Source organism: Lichenostomus cassidix, chromosome 6 (assembly GCF_008360975.1).
Source record: "Lichenostomus cassidix isolate B80296 chromosome 6, HeHo_3.0, whole genome shotgun sequence".
Taxonomy (NCBI): domain Eukaryota; kingdom Metazoa; phylum Chordata; class Aves; order Passeriformes; family Meliphagidae; genus Lichenostomus; species Lichenostomus cassidix.
The window spans coordinates 6,901,591-6,920,082 of NC_139487.1; the positions used below are offsets into that span (position 1 = coordinate 6,901,591).

Consider the following 18,492-nt stretch of genomic DNA (forward strand, 5'->3'; position numbering starts at 1 on the left):
CCCATTAATAATCCCCTGGACTATCCAGTCTACCACAATATAGTTCTTCAAAAAGTAGGCAAATTAGTCACAATTAAGCTTCTAAAGCTTCTTCCAGTTTAATATGGAAACGTTTCAAAATACACCCAAAGTGATGTTGTTGATCTGCATAACTGACATTATTAGCATTCATCTGTTTTTATTTTCCAGCTTAATAAACATAAACATAAATTTAGGCCTTCTGTCCTTCTGTGAAGAATTTGTGAGATGAAACAAAGAAGGATTATATCCAGTTTTGCATAATCTGATAATTATTTGCATAATCTGGTCATTATAGTCACAATTTTGGTTTAGTAGGGTTCTAATTGTTAAACATCTGACATTCACAGGGAGTGTCTAAGAAATTGTTACAGTGATGGAAAAAAATCCTCCATATTTCTTACTTCTCAAATTTGAGGCCATAAATGCAGATGATACGAGGAAGTTGCTTTTGATTTTCTGTTGGTACTGCCTGGCAGGTGAGGGAATTCCTGTGGTGTGATGGGCTCAGGGCAGTAAAGAATTAGGCACCTTTCTGATAATGTCATGATTCTGCAGAGATCTCTTACAAGAGTTTTTCTGCTGTTTTGAATAGCTTCATTAATTACATTGGGGCTGTTTGTGAGAGCACTGTTCATGTGTAATTCAGGGATATGAGGAAGGCCACTCTAACACCATCCATTAAAGTGTGGTCCACTATAGGATAGCCCATTAAAGAGAATTACTGTCAGGGTTTCACTGATAGTGTTTCTGAGAAGGAGTGATTTTTCTCTCCTTCACTCACTTCAGCAAGGGGAGAAAGAATGTTGGATGCTTCATCAAAGTCTATTCCAAGTATTGAGTTTTAAGATCCATTTTGCAAGGGCCTTTTAATAACATTTAGGAAGCTGACAGGACAAACCAAGGTCTAGCTTAGCTAATGGAGATCTGTAGACAGGACCAATTGGATATTTATTTCTTTTCATTCATGACTTAAATCTGTTGAAAAATGTGCTTGTCTTAGAAAATAAAATGCCAGTAATCCAAATTGTGTGATACTAATTCACTTTTAGAAATGAAAATGCTATCAGAATTTATTAAACAGGAATGTTAGTGGTGAATTTGAATACCTTTCTACAGAATTTTAGAGGCTTGTATTCTAATGAAAATAAAAATAGATTGCAATAGACATTGCTAGAAGCTATGCTTCAAGTTGAAGCTGTCTTACATTTCATATTTTAAAAATCCAAAACATTAATTATTTGGGTGAAAACTTTCATGTTATATGTGTGATTCTAGCTGAATTCCTGAGGAATAGCTGCCTATCAAAGCCAGAATATATGATAACCTGCAGTTTTTTTCTAAATATTCACCTTGGTAGATTTGATTCCACTTAAAAAGAAGTTTTCTATATTTTTATTCTGAGTAGTATTGTCAGTGCTAGAAAGGAACTGAGACAAGCACTGCAGCAAGCTCACTACAATTTCAGCGCTGCCAGTTCTGAGGATACATCTGTGCACCTGCAAAATTCAGCTACAGGATTAGAGAAGAGAGAGAATGCTTTAATTTTTTATTTCAGTGGCACTTCTGGAGAGCAGATTGTGCCAAAAATGCAAAATTCACTAATTAATCCAAATCACAGCTGTTCAAGAGTGGATTACTTTAAAAGAAAAGAACTAGCCTCTGAATCATGGCATGATTTAGTGGGACTTGGGTACAGCACCACACAACTGTGGAAATTAATAGGTTGGGATTGAAATGTGCAAACCAAACAGAGGCAGGGAGGCTGTGGGGTGAATGCTCAGCCTAACTGGTTTCTCTCACCCTTCTGTGCAAGGTTACTTTGCTGTTACTTTATTTTAGCCTTTGCTTTTGCCTCTCTGTAATTGCAGCCAAAGTCACTTTTTACCTGAAGGGTTTTCAAAACCCTTTCAAGGCTTTCTGGGTTATTTTCCTCAGTGTAACCATGCCAGTACTCAAAACAGACACGTGCATACACGTATTGCTAGTGGAAAGTCCTGAATATTTTTTAGTCACTTAACAAAAAGCAGATGTTCATGGCTGTTCCCTTCCCTTCCCTTTTAAAATTCATGAGTGAGTGCAGTGCTCAGAAAACCAGCAGCAATACCAGTTGCTGAAGGTTGGCATGGCACGAAGGGAAGCTTCCTGTCGTGCTGACTGCTCAGGGCTCCATGCAGGCTGGTGTCCAAGCAGGCTTGCCTGATCTTCCCTCCAGCTGCAGCAGCACAGAGCAGCACCCCTGGTCCTGCTGCCAGAGCTCAGAGGCAGTGCCTGACCTTGTTTATTTAATCCCTTCCACCTTCCCTCTGCTCCGGGCTGGGAGTCTCTGAGCAATGCTGAGAATCCCTGCTGAGCATCCCTGCTGATCATCCCTGCTGAGCATCCTCCTGCACCTCTGTGCTCTGCAGGCTCCCCCAGCAGAGATGCTGGCTGCTCTGTCCTGCTGTGTGTCTGCAGTGGAGGAGACTCAGTTCTACCTGTCCTGGAGCACCTGTGCAGCTCCAGCCCGGGCACACTGGAGGTGTTGCTGCCCTGGAGAAGCCCTGCAGGCCCAGCAGTGTGGTGCCTCTTTTCAAGGCTCATTAGCACTGGGCAGGCCTGGGCTGCTCTGGCTGGGCTGCTGGGAGTCCCGCAGTAGCCGTGGCTGACAGCTGCTCAGGGGTGTTGCCACCACGCTCCAGTGCACCACAGCCCAGGCCAGGAGGCAGGAACTTCACCTGCTGCCAAGCTGGACAACTTGCTTTGTGTATTCCAGCACGTGAGGCCACTCACTCCAGCCTGGGATCTGTAGTGCTTCAGTTGCTTACCTTTCTTCAAAATTAAAAGCTGAGTGTGTCTTTTAACTGGGACTGGAATGGCTTCGTGTTCCTACAGCTTTTCTTTCTTTTCTTTTCCTGCAACCACATGCTAGCTGTACCTGCTGTCCAGGGCACTGGTTGATCCCTGTGGTGAATCACTAGGGAAATGCATTTTAATAATAAAATCCAAAACAACTCAACTTTGGGTTACATGGCTGTTTAGTTTTATAACTAGAGGAAAAAACCCAACAACCTAGGCAGCCCGAGATGTTGAGATATTAACCTAATAAAACTTATTCCATCTATGCTTTTTAGTATTCTGTTTCCTCCTCTGCCCTTCTTAATGCAAAAATATTTGCTTGCGGCAAATCCATAAAAAGACCATATTAGGAGAATTGCATAATATCCCCTAAAAATAGGAAGCAAGAATCTGGGACTATAGAAATTCATTTTACTCGGCTAAATGAATGGCTGAACACGAAAACAAAATTGTTAGCAGGTTACTGTACTGCCATGAAAGGTAAGTCAGCTCAGTTGTCTTGGCTGGGTGTCATATTTGGTGCTGTGCTCACTGGGAGACTAATTGCTTGAAATAAATATTTGAAGATCTCCATGTCTGGTCCTTGTAAGCTGTTTGATCAGTTTGGTGTTTCTGATAGGATCTGTTTTTTATAAAACCTTTAAGATTGCTGTTAGGCAATTTTTGTGCCACGTTATCCCAGCCATATAAGTGCAGTGAGAGATGGAGCTTAATGAGGTCTCATGTTTATTAACATAAGGATCTGGGAATGGTCCAGCAATAATTAATATCTTATAGGTCATCTTTCCTTCCTTCCACACTCTTTCTGCTCCTTTTGGGAGGATTACTCCCAGTTCTTATCCCTTCAATCAAATTTTCTTACAATTTGAAAATCAAAGAAGTTGAAGGGAGGTTTTCCTCTATCCATACCAGACTTTATCAACTCTTAAGCCCATTTCTTAGATTGCTCTCTGTTTCTTCTTTCTCTTGTTTAAGTCCTCAAATCCAGCAAAAATTTATTAATCTTGAGGGATAAGGGGAATGCTGTAAAAAATCCCCCAGTGTGTGTTTTTTCCCAGTGCATATTTGGGCACAAAGGGATGCTTGGTTTGCTTTATTTAATGTCTCCCAGCTGAAATACTTGTGATTTGCTTCTTTCTGTGCTGGGTGTTATCTGTGTAGCTCTGGAGCATGGTAATGTCTTCATGATGCTTGTTTCTAGAAGATACTTTCTTCTCTACAAAGTGCCATGACAGAACTGTGGTGCTTTTATGCAGAATGACAACTGATAATTTCATGCCCTGAGCTTGTGTCTTGAGGGTTGATTCAGCAGAGAGGGAGAAAAAAAAAAGGAAAAAGAAGCAAAAAAAAAAAAATCTGGCTGCTTTGTTACAGGACTGTGCAGAGCTGATTGTTTTTATAGCTTAAGCAGCTCTGCTCTCTGGTTGTATGGTATGGCTTTCAGAATTACCCTGTGCTGACCTGGATCCTTGTTTCAGTGGCCTGTGTCTCTGACCCACACTTTTCTTATCTTCTCTGTTGAAAGTAATTATACTCCAGTGTGGCATAGTACTTCTGTGCTAATAAGAAAATCCTATTGACAGTTGTGATAGATACATTGTCCACTTAGTGAGCACAGAAGAGTTAAACTGATTGCCTTTTTACAGTCTGTGTATTTCTCTGCTTATTGTTTGTGTCCTGCTGTTGGAAAAACAGGTTAGTTGCATAGTAAATCTCTCTAATCAACACAGGAGAAGAACAAAAAGAACAAACACCCTCATTTGCTACAGCTACTTCAGCAGCATGGTCATTTGAAGGATGTATTCTGGGAGATGTGTCCCTCTTCTTCAGAAAGGCTTGTTAATATGGGCATAACTAACCAGGATCTCAGGAGAGGACGAGGGCTCACTCATTAAAATCAGCCTACATAGCAGATATCTGCTTTAATCATGCTTCTGTTGCCTCTCCCTGTCCAAGCAGTGCATTCCATAAAGGACATAAACCCCAAAGTGTGCAGCTAAAGAAAGGGGCTGGCTTCTGAATTGGAGTGCTCACTCTGTGCCTGTTTGCACTCAGATCCAATGCATTCAGTTCCCTCTACATCCTTCTTCCCTCCCTTCCCACCAAATTAAAGCTCACCTCTGTTCAGAGACATCCCCAGTCAGAACTTTCCCTTGCTGTAAGTAACAGAAATTCACACTGTAGTGAACATATAAAAGTACTGCTGGGTGACAAGCCATAAATGTGTGTCCTGACTGCTGGTGAGGTACTGCTGCAGTGGTTAATGCATTTATTAACCATGCAGTGCAGTGATTTGCAGAAGCTGGATGCATAATTGCAAGATAGCCTTTCTGGGCATCAGTTCAGGGCTACAGTGTCTGCAGAGGATGGATTTAGGGGGATTTGGGGGATGGAATATTATCTCAGGATTATCTAATAATTATCTCAGGATAATTATTAGGTGCAGGGCAAGAGAAGACTAATTAGGGACATGTGATTTAACTCATCTAGGATGCATTGGGATCAGAAGGAAACATGGAAGTCCATACAGTCTTCCAAAGGAGAAAACATCTCTATAGGCAATATTTCTTCCTCTTTTCAGAAAACCACTGCCTCTTCTGGTGGTCCTGATTTAACTTTCTTTCTATGAAAGAAATAAAATTTTGCTTCTCATAATGAGAATTTTTTTTTTTATCTGGACGTACAGTTGGTTTCCCTACCAGCCCTTGACCAAGTCTAATATTTTAGTTCTAATAGTAAAAAAGAACTACTATTTGATTTTATGTCTGATTTTGAGGGTTTTGAGACCAAAGGGTTTTGAGACCAAAACCAGGCTTGTATGTGACTAACAGACATGATACTGAACCCATCAGGAGGTGCTTAAATGCAATTATCTCTAAATATCATCTGTTGCTTGTGCTGCTGCAGTGAGAAGATTCCCTGGGAAAGCAGGTGTTCATTTTTAGAAAATATAAAAGCTTAAGTGAGTTCAAGCCTGTATGGATGCAGCTTTGTCAGAGTAGCTCACATTAATGAATTACAGCTCCCTGCAAAGCTGGAGTGTCAGCCCATCTTATGTAACTTTGTTTTACAGTCTGAGGTATGTCACAGCTCAGTGTGTAAGTCATTAGCAAATGCTATTTTTCCTCAGTAGAAGAGAACTCATATGTCTTTCTTAGCCACTTACTTTAAGCTGATTTTCTGTCACTGCTTTTAAAAATTATTATTTTTATCAGCCCAGCCCTCCTTGTTTTTTTTTATTTAATGATGGAATCCCCATAGATCTTTTTGTCACCAGATAACAGCTATATATTAAAATTTTAAAAGCATACAATTTTGAATACAGCCAGCTTAGCCATGTGTGTGGGCTCTTTCACTCCTGTGGAGTTAGATACTTCTAGAGCATTTGAAAGCACCTTCTTGCCTGCTTGGTAGGCAAGTGGGATACCTGAGATGGGATTGGCCATGAATCTTTGGCATCTTGCATAATGAGCAACTCTCAATTCCCAAATTAACTGACGATGCAGTTATTCCAGAATTGTCTGCAGCTCTACCTGATGGACACTCATTTCTCTTTGTTTACATTTTTAGGATAATGGAAGATGTTAAGAAAGTAAATATCCAACAGCAGAGGATATCCTCCTTAATTCAAATGCTTGTCTCCCACTCTGGGTGTATTTCCACCAGGGCTGTCAGCATAACCTCCAAAGCCTGATTTTTTAAATCTCTGATCAGGTTTTTGCTCACTGTAGCACAAAGAAAGAGTTCTGATGTGTGTAGAGCTGTTTCTGCCCAAGAGCAGGGCAGGGAGAACTTTCCCCTTCAGCTGTAAGTAAAGGACATACACTTTCTATAACACTCTCTTTAACATGTAGGTTTGGGTTTTTTATCCCATCACTTGTGATTTAGGGATGCACTGTTGTATTCCAGTAGTGCAGCCTATGCCAGTATTTCCAATATAACCCATTCTCACAGGTTTATAACTCAACACTAAAAATGTACTCTTCCAATTTGAAACTTGGCGTATAATGTCTCATCTCATCCTCAAAATGACAGGTTTTTTCTTTCCCTTTGCCATCCTCCCGATAAGAGGTTGCATTTTCGTTGTATTTTTAAATAGAAGATACTGTCCTTTCTGTTTTGATAAGGGAAAAGCCTGCCTGATTATTGAAATTGCTCTTCAATGCTAAGAGAGGAGGACATTATAATAGAGGATGCATGTGAATAAGCGTTGTTGGTGTTACAATACCTTCAATAAATATATGGGTGCAGAGGAGTATCACCTTCCAAATGAAAACCAGGGAATGTTTATCAAAATGATTGAAAAGGGGGTTTTTATGGTGGTTTTTTTCTAGCTGTTGATTTTACCCTTAAAATAGTTTTCTCAAAGGTAAATATGTTTTAGCTGCTGCACTCTATTGTTTTTCAGGTTGATTGCAGTAAAGGAAGACTTTACTGCATATAAGCAAAATAATGATATTTTTCTCTTTTCTCATTTGATAAACACAGTACAAAAGGAATATAAATTCTAACTTTGGTGTTGAGACCAGCTACCAAGTGTAGACTTGTAGTTAGCACAGTGCTATGGATCCACAGCAGGTGTAAGCAGCAAAGCACAATGTTTCCAATAAACAGACACTTGTGGGAATGGGAAATTTATCCATTAATGACAAACTAAGAAATAGGAGGCTTGCATGATCCTCAGAATTTACACTGCCAGGACCTGAACCTCTGATCCCAAGGCTTTATGTGAAGCCTCATATTCCAGTTCCAGGTAGCATGGGTGTTATGGACATAAGAAAATCAGGATTTAAATCTAGTTTCTCCTACTTTACCTGTCTCCTTGGAGCCAGCCATTTAGGAGTTGAAACCTACCCAGCTGCCTTTAAAAGAAGTTCCCAAATTGCTGTGAATACCACCACTACAAACATGGCAGGAAGGTTTCACTGTGATGCTTCTTTTTGTTGCAGATTAACTTCCATGCATTTCTTTTTCCATTTGGACAGTTAAATTTATGCTCACCATAACCACTTTAATGGTACTAATTAGTAGAAAGGCTATGTAAGAAGGAGCAATTATTTTGTCCTATATATGAAAACTAACAGCATATATAAAGTATGTATTCTTATAATACATAAGCTGTCTTTCTCTTAAATTCCAGCTGTTTCACTTTTTCAGTTTTCTGTAATATGTTCATAGATCATCAAAAGCAGAGAATGCGTTTCCCAGTAAGAAGTTCAGTTCCTTCATTTGAATTCTAAAATCAGTAATTAGGTCAAAGACTGTTTTGTATCCGTTGGCAGAACCAGTGGCTCTCAGATATGAAATAAAATAACTGTGTGTGGAACTGAATCTTCTGAGGGCATAAAATCAGACTGCTCAGCACTTCCTCACATTTAGTCCAGACCATCACTGCCTAAACCAGTGAGATTCTGCAGGGTAAAGTGAGTGCAGCACTGTGAGACTCAGATCTTCATTTTTTGCAGGAAATAAGTTACAAGTCCAGCAAAACTTCCAGGTGGAAGTATCAGATGTGCCCAGTGCAGTCTGTGGTTCCATAAACCCAAGAATTTATTCACTTTAGCACAGTCACCTCCTATAAAAGGGTGCTGGGTTTGTTTCTGGAATACACAGAGAAAGAAGTGACATTGAGAATCACTGAAGTGCTCAAGTCAGCCTGGCACTGTTTATTGAAAACACCTTCCACACCGTGGGGATTAGTATTGCTGTTGTAGGAAAGCAGAAAACACCCAGCCCAGACTTGTTCACTTGAGGAATGGAAATATTAAACACCTTCTGCTGCTGGACGGAGGGCAGGCTGCTGCTTCCATCTTGTAGGATGTCACCCAAAATGCTGCTTGCTTGAGTCAGTGTGCTTTTTGCAGCTTTCTAGAAGAGATTGTTTGGCAGCCATGAAATATATTCAGATAATATTTGTGGTTTTATCATAATAGTTGGGAAAATTGCAAGAATCATTAAGGATAAAATACTCCTGTGTTGTGTATTTTCCTAAAACGGAGGCATATCATAGATTATTTGTTAATGTGCAGTGGTATTATGGTAATTATTAACTGTCATATTTCATTTCTTCTCATGAGCATCCAGCACTATTTTTAAGGGGCCACAGAAGATAACATGTTCTCTGCTGCTGATGGCACTCATCATTGTAATTACTAAGAACCCTTAGTTGACTGTGAAAAATTTTGTTGTAAATTCAAATGAGAATGTGAATGTTATTGGAAAACATGCAGTTACATTTGGAGTTTATTTGCTAATCATGTGCAAATCACTGTCAAAATTACAGGATTATGACAACTGATGCAAATTTCTCTAAGTGCTTTGTGCTGCTGTGTATATAAATTGCACGGGGAATAAATTTTCTATTTGTTCATAGGCACAGAAGAAGCGAAAATCCAATGAATCTGTAGATACAGAGCTCTGTCTTAATGAGGTGAGTGTGGATCTTGGATATTTCCCAGCACAGGTGCCTCCCCATAAGAAAATATGTTCCAAGTCTGTCAAGATTATCATGGGCTACCTCACACTTGTCTTGTCAGTTTTGTTGTGTTTGGATATCATAATGTATTAAAGAATGATCTTAGAAGTTCAGAGCTGGGTTCAAAGTGTGCTCTGTTGATTTTATATTTCACTAGCTGTGAAGTAAATGTTTAGGCAGATCTTGTAGCAAACACCACAGCACCTAGCAAGGATACTTATTTAATAATCTGAACCCCTGGTTAAATTTTATTTATTGTTCCCACAAGTAACTTGTCAAAAAAACTTGTTCTATTGACTGTCCAGAAGGTGCAGTTTCTCCTTTTTGCTGTTGTAAAATAAACTGGCATCATAAACACACATCCCTAAAAAAAAAAAAAAATACCACACTTTTTATGCATGGAAGCATTCCTAAAGTAAGAGTTTTTTAATACTTTCTCCTCTTTTTTGAAGTGTGAAGTACTGGTGTTAACTAAATCCAAAATATTGTCATTTTGACATCTGTTGTAATGCCTATTTTATCTTCCAGTTTATGAGACTGATGTATAGGTATCAGTGGAGGGTGGGACACGAACAAGTAAAGTATGAATTTCATGATGTAAAAACGTACATGTGAATGTGTGATGGTGACCAAGGAAGGTGTTGTGTCTTGCAGAATGCTCTCGGGAAGGACAGCACAGCAGGAGTCTCCACCAGTCACATATCTGCAGAGAATTCCCTGGCTCTTCCCAGCAGCTTCTACCTAAGCACACAGCTCACCCTGATGACTCTTGCACTCTCACTCTCTCTGTCCCTAAGCTCATCAGTCGTCTTGTAGCTGCATTACAAAAGGACGTGTTAAAAAAAAAAAAAAAATCACAAAAAAAATCTGTTTGCTGTCCTCTGTTGTTTATCTGGAATTCCAGGTCTGGGAGCTAAGCTGAGGCCCTCCTGCTAGAACAGTCTCAGTCAGCCGAAATTTTATTTTTTTTTCTCTCTAAAAAAGCTTCTTGTGATATTTAGAGGCTTTGTGAAATACTTGGTGCAGTGCTACATTCCAAACCCAAAAGCCTTTTGGGCATGCAGTGTTTTAAAGAGACAGTGTGTAAATTTGCCTGTAAAGCGACCTGGTTGGATTATTTTAACAATTATTATTTTAATTCTGGCTTTTACCTGAGAAAGAAGATGACAGTTTTCTTAAAATCTTGTTTATCTCATTGAATGGTTTTGGTTTTCAAATTGATTGAACTTCAGACTATCAAGGATGCCAGGCTTTTGTCTAATGGTGAATGTTCTCCCAGAGAGTGGACTTTATGAAACTTCTTCATTTGATGAATCGCTACTGATGTTAAACTCTTTCAGTGTGTTAGTATTTTCCTCTTTAAATGTTTACGTACTGTAAGTGATTCTGCGTTCCCTGCTGAGAAGCCATTATAATTCACATACAGGTATTATGTATGTCTTTCAGTTAAATTCTCATAAAAATAGAAAGTGTGGCGTAGAACCTTCTAACAGTACATTTATCTTTTAATTATAATCATCTAGCCTTAACAAGAGTGAAGAGTCTTTAAATTAGCAAGAAGCAGCCATTGTGAAAGCTTGACAAAGATACATTTCTTTAAATATGAGGAACAAATTTTGCTACAGGGTTTCAGCTGTACAGTCTATGGTCTTCTATGCTTCCATTGTGATAACTATAGTCCAGTTATTATACTCTTTGTTTAATAAAAAAATGACATACAATTTATTTGCTCTACTAAAGCATCATCATCTGTTTATACATACCTGATAGTGTCAGATCAAAAAGCTACAGGAAATTCATGCCTTACTTCTCTTATCAAAACATTGTAAAGGGACAAGAGGTAGTAGGATATCATTTAAACTGTGTTTTATTTCTTAAGAGCTGCTAAAATCAACACAAAAGGGTGTTTGATCCAATTACAAGGCAGCATCATGCACATGTACCCATGTGACAGGCTTTTCTCACCCTGGTAGTTCCTACCACAGACCTTGGCATTGCTGACATGATGAACTGTTTGCAAGACCAGCTCCATAAATTAATTTAATGGTTTGGATGGCAATATTACCAGTATACATGATTTAATCGCCTGTTTCTCACTCAGTGATGTTGGCAGCCTGGGCTGGCTCGTGGTGATTTCCTGCAGTATCTAGAAGGAATTCTTTAAAGCTTTAAATGTCATCAGATAGGCAGCATTTCTCCTAAGGGCTGTCTTTATACCTTACTGTGATGGCTTGTTGACTGTTACAAGCAGTTCTGTCTAAGTGATCAACAGTAATCAGTTTTTGTTCCTATTGGAAGTGGAAGATAACTTCTGCAAGCAAGGAGTTCATCATGTTGGATGTATGGATTTATTTACTTGGAGACTCACACAATTATGCCCTGTCCTGCTCTGAAATGTCCACATCAGTTATTTGCAATACAACTATAAAGTACAAATTACTGTTTTACAAACTGCACTGAGGTTTGAGAGTGTGCAAAATACACGTCTTGCTAAGAGATTATTAAACCCATTGACGAGTTCATCTCTTGAGATTTTCCTTGGCTAATAATAAACACTTTCATAAATTTCAGAATTCATTTATGTACTCTTGATTATGGTCACATCATACAGGTTTCAAAGCGATTTGCATGAGATAGAATTCTACAATACTCTGTGCCACTGAACATAACAAATTAGACAATATTACTCTTTAATTCTGCGTTGATAAGAAACTGCAAATTACTTTCAAAGGCAGCAGAGCTGCTTTCAGAGAAGAGATATATAGACCATCATTACCAGCAAAGCCCATGTGGTTCCTGTTGCTCTTCTTGTAGAAGATAATCAAATTATTGAAAACTTGTGGCAGCAGAAAAAAGATTATGAGATTCATGATTTAAAAAATGAATCAAATTCTTTTATGTCAAAAGGAGTTGATAGTATAGTCTATTGAAATGCTAATGAACATAGCATTATAATTCAGAAGTCTGACATTATCCAATTAAAAATATTTTCAAAACAAATTCACAAACATTATGATTATTAAATCCATCTTTGATCCACAAAGCTTTCTTTAAAATATCATTTGTATTCAGCACATTAAACATTTTAGGCAGTATCAGGAATTTTAATAATCTCCCAGTATAGTATATAGTTTTTGAAGATTTTTTAATCTTTGGTTTGGTTATAGTATCTCTGTTACATTTAATACCATTTATTAGAGCTCTGACACTAGCTGATCCAGAATAAAAACTATTGATCCCTTATACTGTAAATAACAACCTAATTAGCTCCTGATTACGAAAGAAACTGCTAGTTATCAGAGTCAATGAGAGTTACCTTTGGAAATTAAATTCAAATGTAGTAGAGGAAAAAATGGTGGTTTTTACAGGTAGCATGTTACCACAAAAAAAGCTCAACAGAGCACTCAGGCTTTTTTCCCTGTAAATAAAAAGCATACTGAAGTCTTAATTAAAAAAATTAAATTGGTTATTAAACAGGCAAAAAGGAAAAAAAATACCCATAGTAGTGTGACACTTTAGAGGTGTCATCATGCAAATATTGGAGGATTTTTTGAAGTTGGATGTGGTGTGGATGATGTCAATTTGGCTTGGTGACCTTGTCAATGCAGTCGTTTGCTCCAGTACTGAAGCACACAAATTGTTTGATTTTTTTCCCCTTTCAGTCACTAAAATGTCATGTGTTAAGTTGTTAATGAACAAGCTTAGGCTGGGCTTTACAGAGTCCTTTAAAAGATTAATTTTAACCATATAACAATAAGGTAGGGACTGTCCAAATAAAGATGTACATAGAGATTATCTGCTGTTTCAGTTGTAAATCTAACCAGTTCATTTGTGTATAAATTAGATCATGGGCCACCATAAACATATCCAAATAATCTTTTTCATTTATAGTACTGGAACAGACATAGTCATTATTATTAGCAGTAGCATATTTATGCTCCTTTTTAAAAGCAGTGCACACAAAGGTAAAATTCAGACTGAACTGAAGTACATAACTAAGGTTCTGCAGTAGTCAACATAACTCTTAATTCAACAAGCTGTTCCAATGAAAGAGGCACTGAAGGTGAATCTTTCAGATACTGGCAAAAATAGCAGCAGCTGAGGGTGTTTGTTTCCCTTTTCCCAGTGTGGCAGCAGCAGGCAGCAGTCCTGAGGAGTGACCATGCAGGGCTTTGGTCAGTGGGATGAGGTGCTGAGCCCTGAGCAGGACATGTCCATCTCTCTTCACCAGGGCACTTCCCACTGAGCAGCTTCATTCCCACTGTGTCAGCAGGGAGAATGAGGAGGAACTGGAATTTGTAATCATTTCAAAGCGTGCATGCACAGATTCTGTCTGGAGACCTATTCCCAGGCTTTTTGCTTTTTTTTTCCCCCAGTGAAATTACATCCCTCTAAAACGTAGCCATTTGAATATGACTCTGTTCACAGTTTGTTGCACTTCAAATCAGTAGACTGAAAACATGAAAGTATCAACTTTCACTAAGCCTGTGCAATTAGGCTAGAGATGAAGAAAACAGCGCAGGAATCACCTTGAAATCTCAATTTAATTAAAATTTGCGATTGTTGGCTAATCACTATGATATTTCCATGGAGTAAAGATGGTGAGAAACCAGTGAAGGAGAAGAGCAAAACTCAGAACAGCTCCCTGAAGGGACATAAATCTTAAGTATGTCAAGTGACAGGAGTATCTCATACTTGGCTTCAAATAAAAAAGCTGGATTCTGCTGCAGCAGCAGCTCCTTCAGAGCAAGCAGTAAAAGATGGAAGCACAAGCAGTTCTTCATACAACAATTACAACTTTCTTTCATAAAATGCAATTCTTTGTCTTCAATACCAAGGTGGATCTACCTCACTGAAAAATATGTGTTCACTGACGTTATTTCTTTCTGCACTAAACTGTTCTGCATTCTGCATATTCTGCATTAAAACTGTTCTGGGCTAAAGAGGCCTCCAGGGTTGTTTTATGCCCAGAAGGTTAGTCAGATTGTACCTGATGTCCCTGACATCAAATAGAAATATATTTGGTTCTGATGAACTTGGCAGAGAAATTAATCCAGTGACTTGTTAAATATTTCTCATCTTTAAATATTTGCTTTTTCTTAGCAGCCAGTTCCTCCTGTGACATTTCAATTATTGCCTATTTCAGCTTCTTTTTAACTTCAGAAGGTCATTTTGTCCAACTCCACAGTATTTGACTTTATAGATTTGCTTCAGTGCTGGTTTTCTGGTTTTCTTTTTTAATTACAGCTTCACTTTTGAGAAGAAAAGATGTGATCAGGAATATGTCTCCACTGAACTAAGAGCACCTTTAATGGGGAGGAAACTGAAAGTTCCCACTTTATCTCTTTAGCACCGGTTTGACTTGAACAAGCTAAAACATTGTTATTCCCCAGATGGAATTTAAAATTTCGTTTGGTACTGAATAGGATTGAAAACTTTAAAACTCTCTTCGAGCTATTAGAAATATGTAAATACTTCTAATGTATTTTCCAGTTGGAATTTCAGTCAAATAGATAAAGTCTCGCTAAGTAGTAAATTTTTTGAAGAGGAAGAATTCTCTTTGGGAAATTTTGATGGCTCTGTTCGTTAGGTAAAATCAGAGAGGATGGTGAATTCCCATTTTTAACTCAATATTATCTCGACTTTTTTACACCCTTGCTTCATGTTCCCTTCTTATCTTTGCCTCCAGGCAATGTTTATTCTTAAAAACTGCATATTAAATGTGGACACCTCAACAGCCAGAAGCCAACTCCTGCAACTCATACAAGATGTTGCATCTCTTTGTATCATTCATAAATGAGCAGCAAATTCAAGATGTGGCCTAGAAATTATCTGAATTTTAAAGGAGCACAGAGTCAACAAATTTCTCAGTAGCATTTCTTGATCAATATGGACTGTGGTATTCTAAATTGGTACTGTCTAGACTAGTCATGAGTCCTCTGAGCACATTTAACCAGAGCTAAACCAGTTTCTGCTGTTTTATCCTGTTCAGGTGCCAATAGCTGTTGCCATGCAAAAAATTACAGCTAATTGTTGCCTAGATTAAAACACCTAAACCTTAGCCCCTTTCCACCTGCTTGTGGTGATTCCAACATTATCATTCTTTTGCACTGCTTTGTAATCTGTCAGAAGGAGAATTTCCTAGAATCCGTAAGAAAATGAGTCGCATATTTAAGGGCAATTTTCTTCGAATTCCTCCTTCCAAAATACTGAAATATCTGACTTCTTACAAACTTCTGTCCTCCAAAGCCTTTGTGTCTGCTCAATCACTCAGGCCTGGCCAGCTGGGGTGAAGCTTATTCCCCACTAACCAGCCTGTCAGAGCTCCATGCTGACAAATAAGTCATGCTAGGGTCACTATCTGCAGTTCTTCAGCTGAGTGAGGAGTTGATTTTGGCCACTGCACTTGTCCTTAGGTCAAAGCTTAAATGCTGTAAAAGCTAAACCCCACAGATGTACTGAACCACAGGGAGATGTAAACTCCTTCAAGCACAGAAGCCAGAAAATCCACTGAAACTCTGGAGTAATTTTCATTTTTCAAAATAAAATTAAAACCATGGTCCTCTCGTGGCAATGTTTATGGAATGGGATATGTATGACAGAAGGAATCTGGAGAAACAGGGGAAAGCCTGAAGGTGCAAAAATTACTGTTTATGGAACCACCATTTATTTTAGCAGGAGATTCTGCAGAAGGCACACTGCTGAGGGATAGAAATGTGTGTCCCACTGAGGATAAAACAGAAATCATGGGTTTCTCCTTTGTGGATTGGCCCATGGAAAGTGTTCCCCCTTTTGAGAGGTGAAGCAATTCTTTTGGGAGTATGATAACCTCAATAGTGGGAGCACAGGGTTTCCCTCTCTCATTCCCAAACCTGGTATTAGCAATGACATCTCTGCATGTTTTGGGGTGAGATAGAGGCTTTAACCCTTAGGTGAAAGTTAAGGCAGAAGGAATGTTTGTTAGGGTTGTTAGAGGTGGAACAAAGCCTCACAATGGATTGTGTTTGGCATTGGGAGTGCACAGCCTGGACTGAGCTGAGTCACACAATGCTTGAAAAGAAAACTAAGTGGAGGTAAAAATTGAAAGAAAATATGGTCTTGATTTTTGTACTGTCACTTCTCTGGGAAATGATGCATAAAATCAACCTCTTCCCTCTTCCCAGTACCTTACATTGTTTCTGGATAAGAACAAAAAGTGAATCCAGAATGCAGGCAGTGGGAGAAATTGCTTCAAAGCATTCCAACATGGGAAACTTAACTGGTGGCAGTTATTAATATCTATGTTCTCTGCTCCCCCCAAATTATTGCTCCTGAGTTTGCTCTGACAGAGTTTGTGCTCTGGTTTGTGTAGCATTACCCAGTACTGAAATGATCAGCTGTGATTAGTACTGCTCAGGCTGGGAAGGTTTATTTGTCTTTCCCCTGAGGCTATGTAGAATTTTGCACATTTTGTGTAAACTACAAGTTGACAAGAGCTGCAGCAAAAGAGAAGTAGCAGGGGAAAGCTCACATAAAATTAGTTTTTCTTACATCATGATGATAAAGGGATTCATTGAGGGTAAGCAGAAATGGTGAAGATAAAGGTAGCAGGTAACATTTGGACCCAGGAAGACTGGCATTCACTGTGATCTGAGGATATCCAGTATTAGTATTTTCCTGTGCTTTTTTTTCACCTTTTTTTTCTTTGTCTTTTTCCAAAACTGTCTAGAACATGCTTCCATTTTCTGGAGGAAATTCTTACACAAACACTTAACCTTCTTCTGTAAATTCTATATTGTCTGATGGATTTCTGTACATCTCACTGCAGGTTATTATGTGTCAGGTCTTCAGTCATAATGGCTGGTAATCTGTTGTAAAAAAAAAAAACAAAACAAAACCACTGTTCACTTGTTCCTGTTGACTTACTTAGACATTGCTCTTTGGACTGTCCACACTTTGGAAGTCAATCCATGATGTTTGGCGTTTTCTGTTAGCATAATCCTCCTGCATTAGTATTGTACATATCCAGAAAACAAACCCTCTCAATAAACATTATTCTCTTTTTTTTATTAAAAAGCATGTTTTTGTGAGGACAATTTCCTGGTGGTTTTTCTTCTGTTTTGATTTATAAAAAATTAAAAAAAAAAAAAAAAAAGAAGAAGAAGCTTGACTGGCAGAAAAGGAGAACAAGGTTGATCTCATTTTTTCCTGTTGTTTTGCAGTCTACCACAATCTAAGAAAGTAAGAAATAAAGCTTTTCCCTTTAAATATCTGTTCATTTGCTTGCTCCCTAGTCTTTTTGTGCTGGTGAATGTGGCCTGCAGCATTACAATGAGGAGGCAATATCAGATGGAAAGGATGGCAGGATGGGCACCAGAGTGGCCAGCTGGCCCCATTCATGCTTGTTCACTCTCTGGCACACAGACTCCTCCACACCCATCCCACCCTCCAGCCTGCCAGGCCAGAAGGAAAGGGCTCACTCCTGTTTTCACACAATGGCAGCAAAAGAGCTGCAAAGGCTTTGAAGACAAAGCGTTTGCAGGAGGATATTTTGGGAAATGCAGAGTGTGCCGGGAGAGGAGAGGGAAGGTGGGTAAACAAGCATCCATGATGCCTTTCCTTGTGTTGGTGACTGAAAACCAGGGAAACGATTTCAGCATTTACTCACACTGAGATTTAACAAATGAATATATTATGAGCAAAGAGCAGTCACACTCACCCGTGAAAAAGCTGCTGCACAGCAAAGGGCCAGAGCCTCCCACTGTTTTAAAGCCAGTTTCAATTGCTGCTGCTCAGAGAGAAAAGCAAGGTTTGGGAGAAAGGTGCAAGAAGGAAAGATGGGAGTGGGAGAGATGCACAAAATCCAAGGTGAAAGGATTGCTCTATTAGGACGGAAAACACTTTTCCAGCTAAATGATCATCGTGGTTTGGCAGCTCCAGGAGGGTCTAGAGTTGCAGGGGTGATGCAAGGAGGAGATGTTTAGCTGTCCTGGCATCGTGTGCTGCTCAGATGATCTGTGTTTCAGGAGGTGGGAGGGGAAGGCAGCACATTCTGTTTGGCAGCATCCAACAGCTCAGCTTGGATTCCTGGGCCAGCTATTGAGGTTGCTTGGATTTGGGAGTCATCCTGCTGCTCTGGAGTCCTGTGCATAAAGCTGGGAGTTCTTCAGCTCCTGCAGTGC

The 18,492-nt window shown here is 39.1% G+C and overlaps 1 protein-coding gene across 2 annotated transcripts in view; it reads left to right on the forward strand.

Moving 5' to 3' along the window:
• Positions 1-17,406, forward strand: part of GFRA1 (GDNF family receptor alpha 1) — a 135,665-nt gene extending 118,259 nt beyond the window's left edge. For both annotated transcript variants that reach the window (XM_085064752.1, XM_085064753.1), the window contains exons 8-9: positions 9,230-9,286; positions 9,986-17,406. In XM_085064752.1, coding sequence (XP_084920878.1) covers positions 9,230-9,286; positions 9,986-10,147 — 219 coding nt within the window. In that variant the 3' untranslated portion in view covers positions 10,148-17,406. The remainder of the gene's footprint in view (positions 1-9,229; positions 9,287-9,985) is intronic.
• Positions 17,407-18,492: the final 1,086 nt, after the last annotated feature.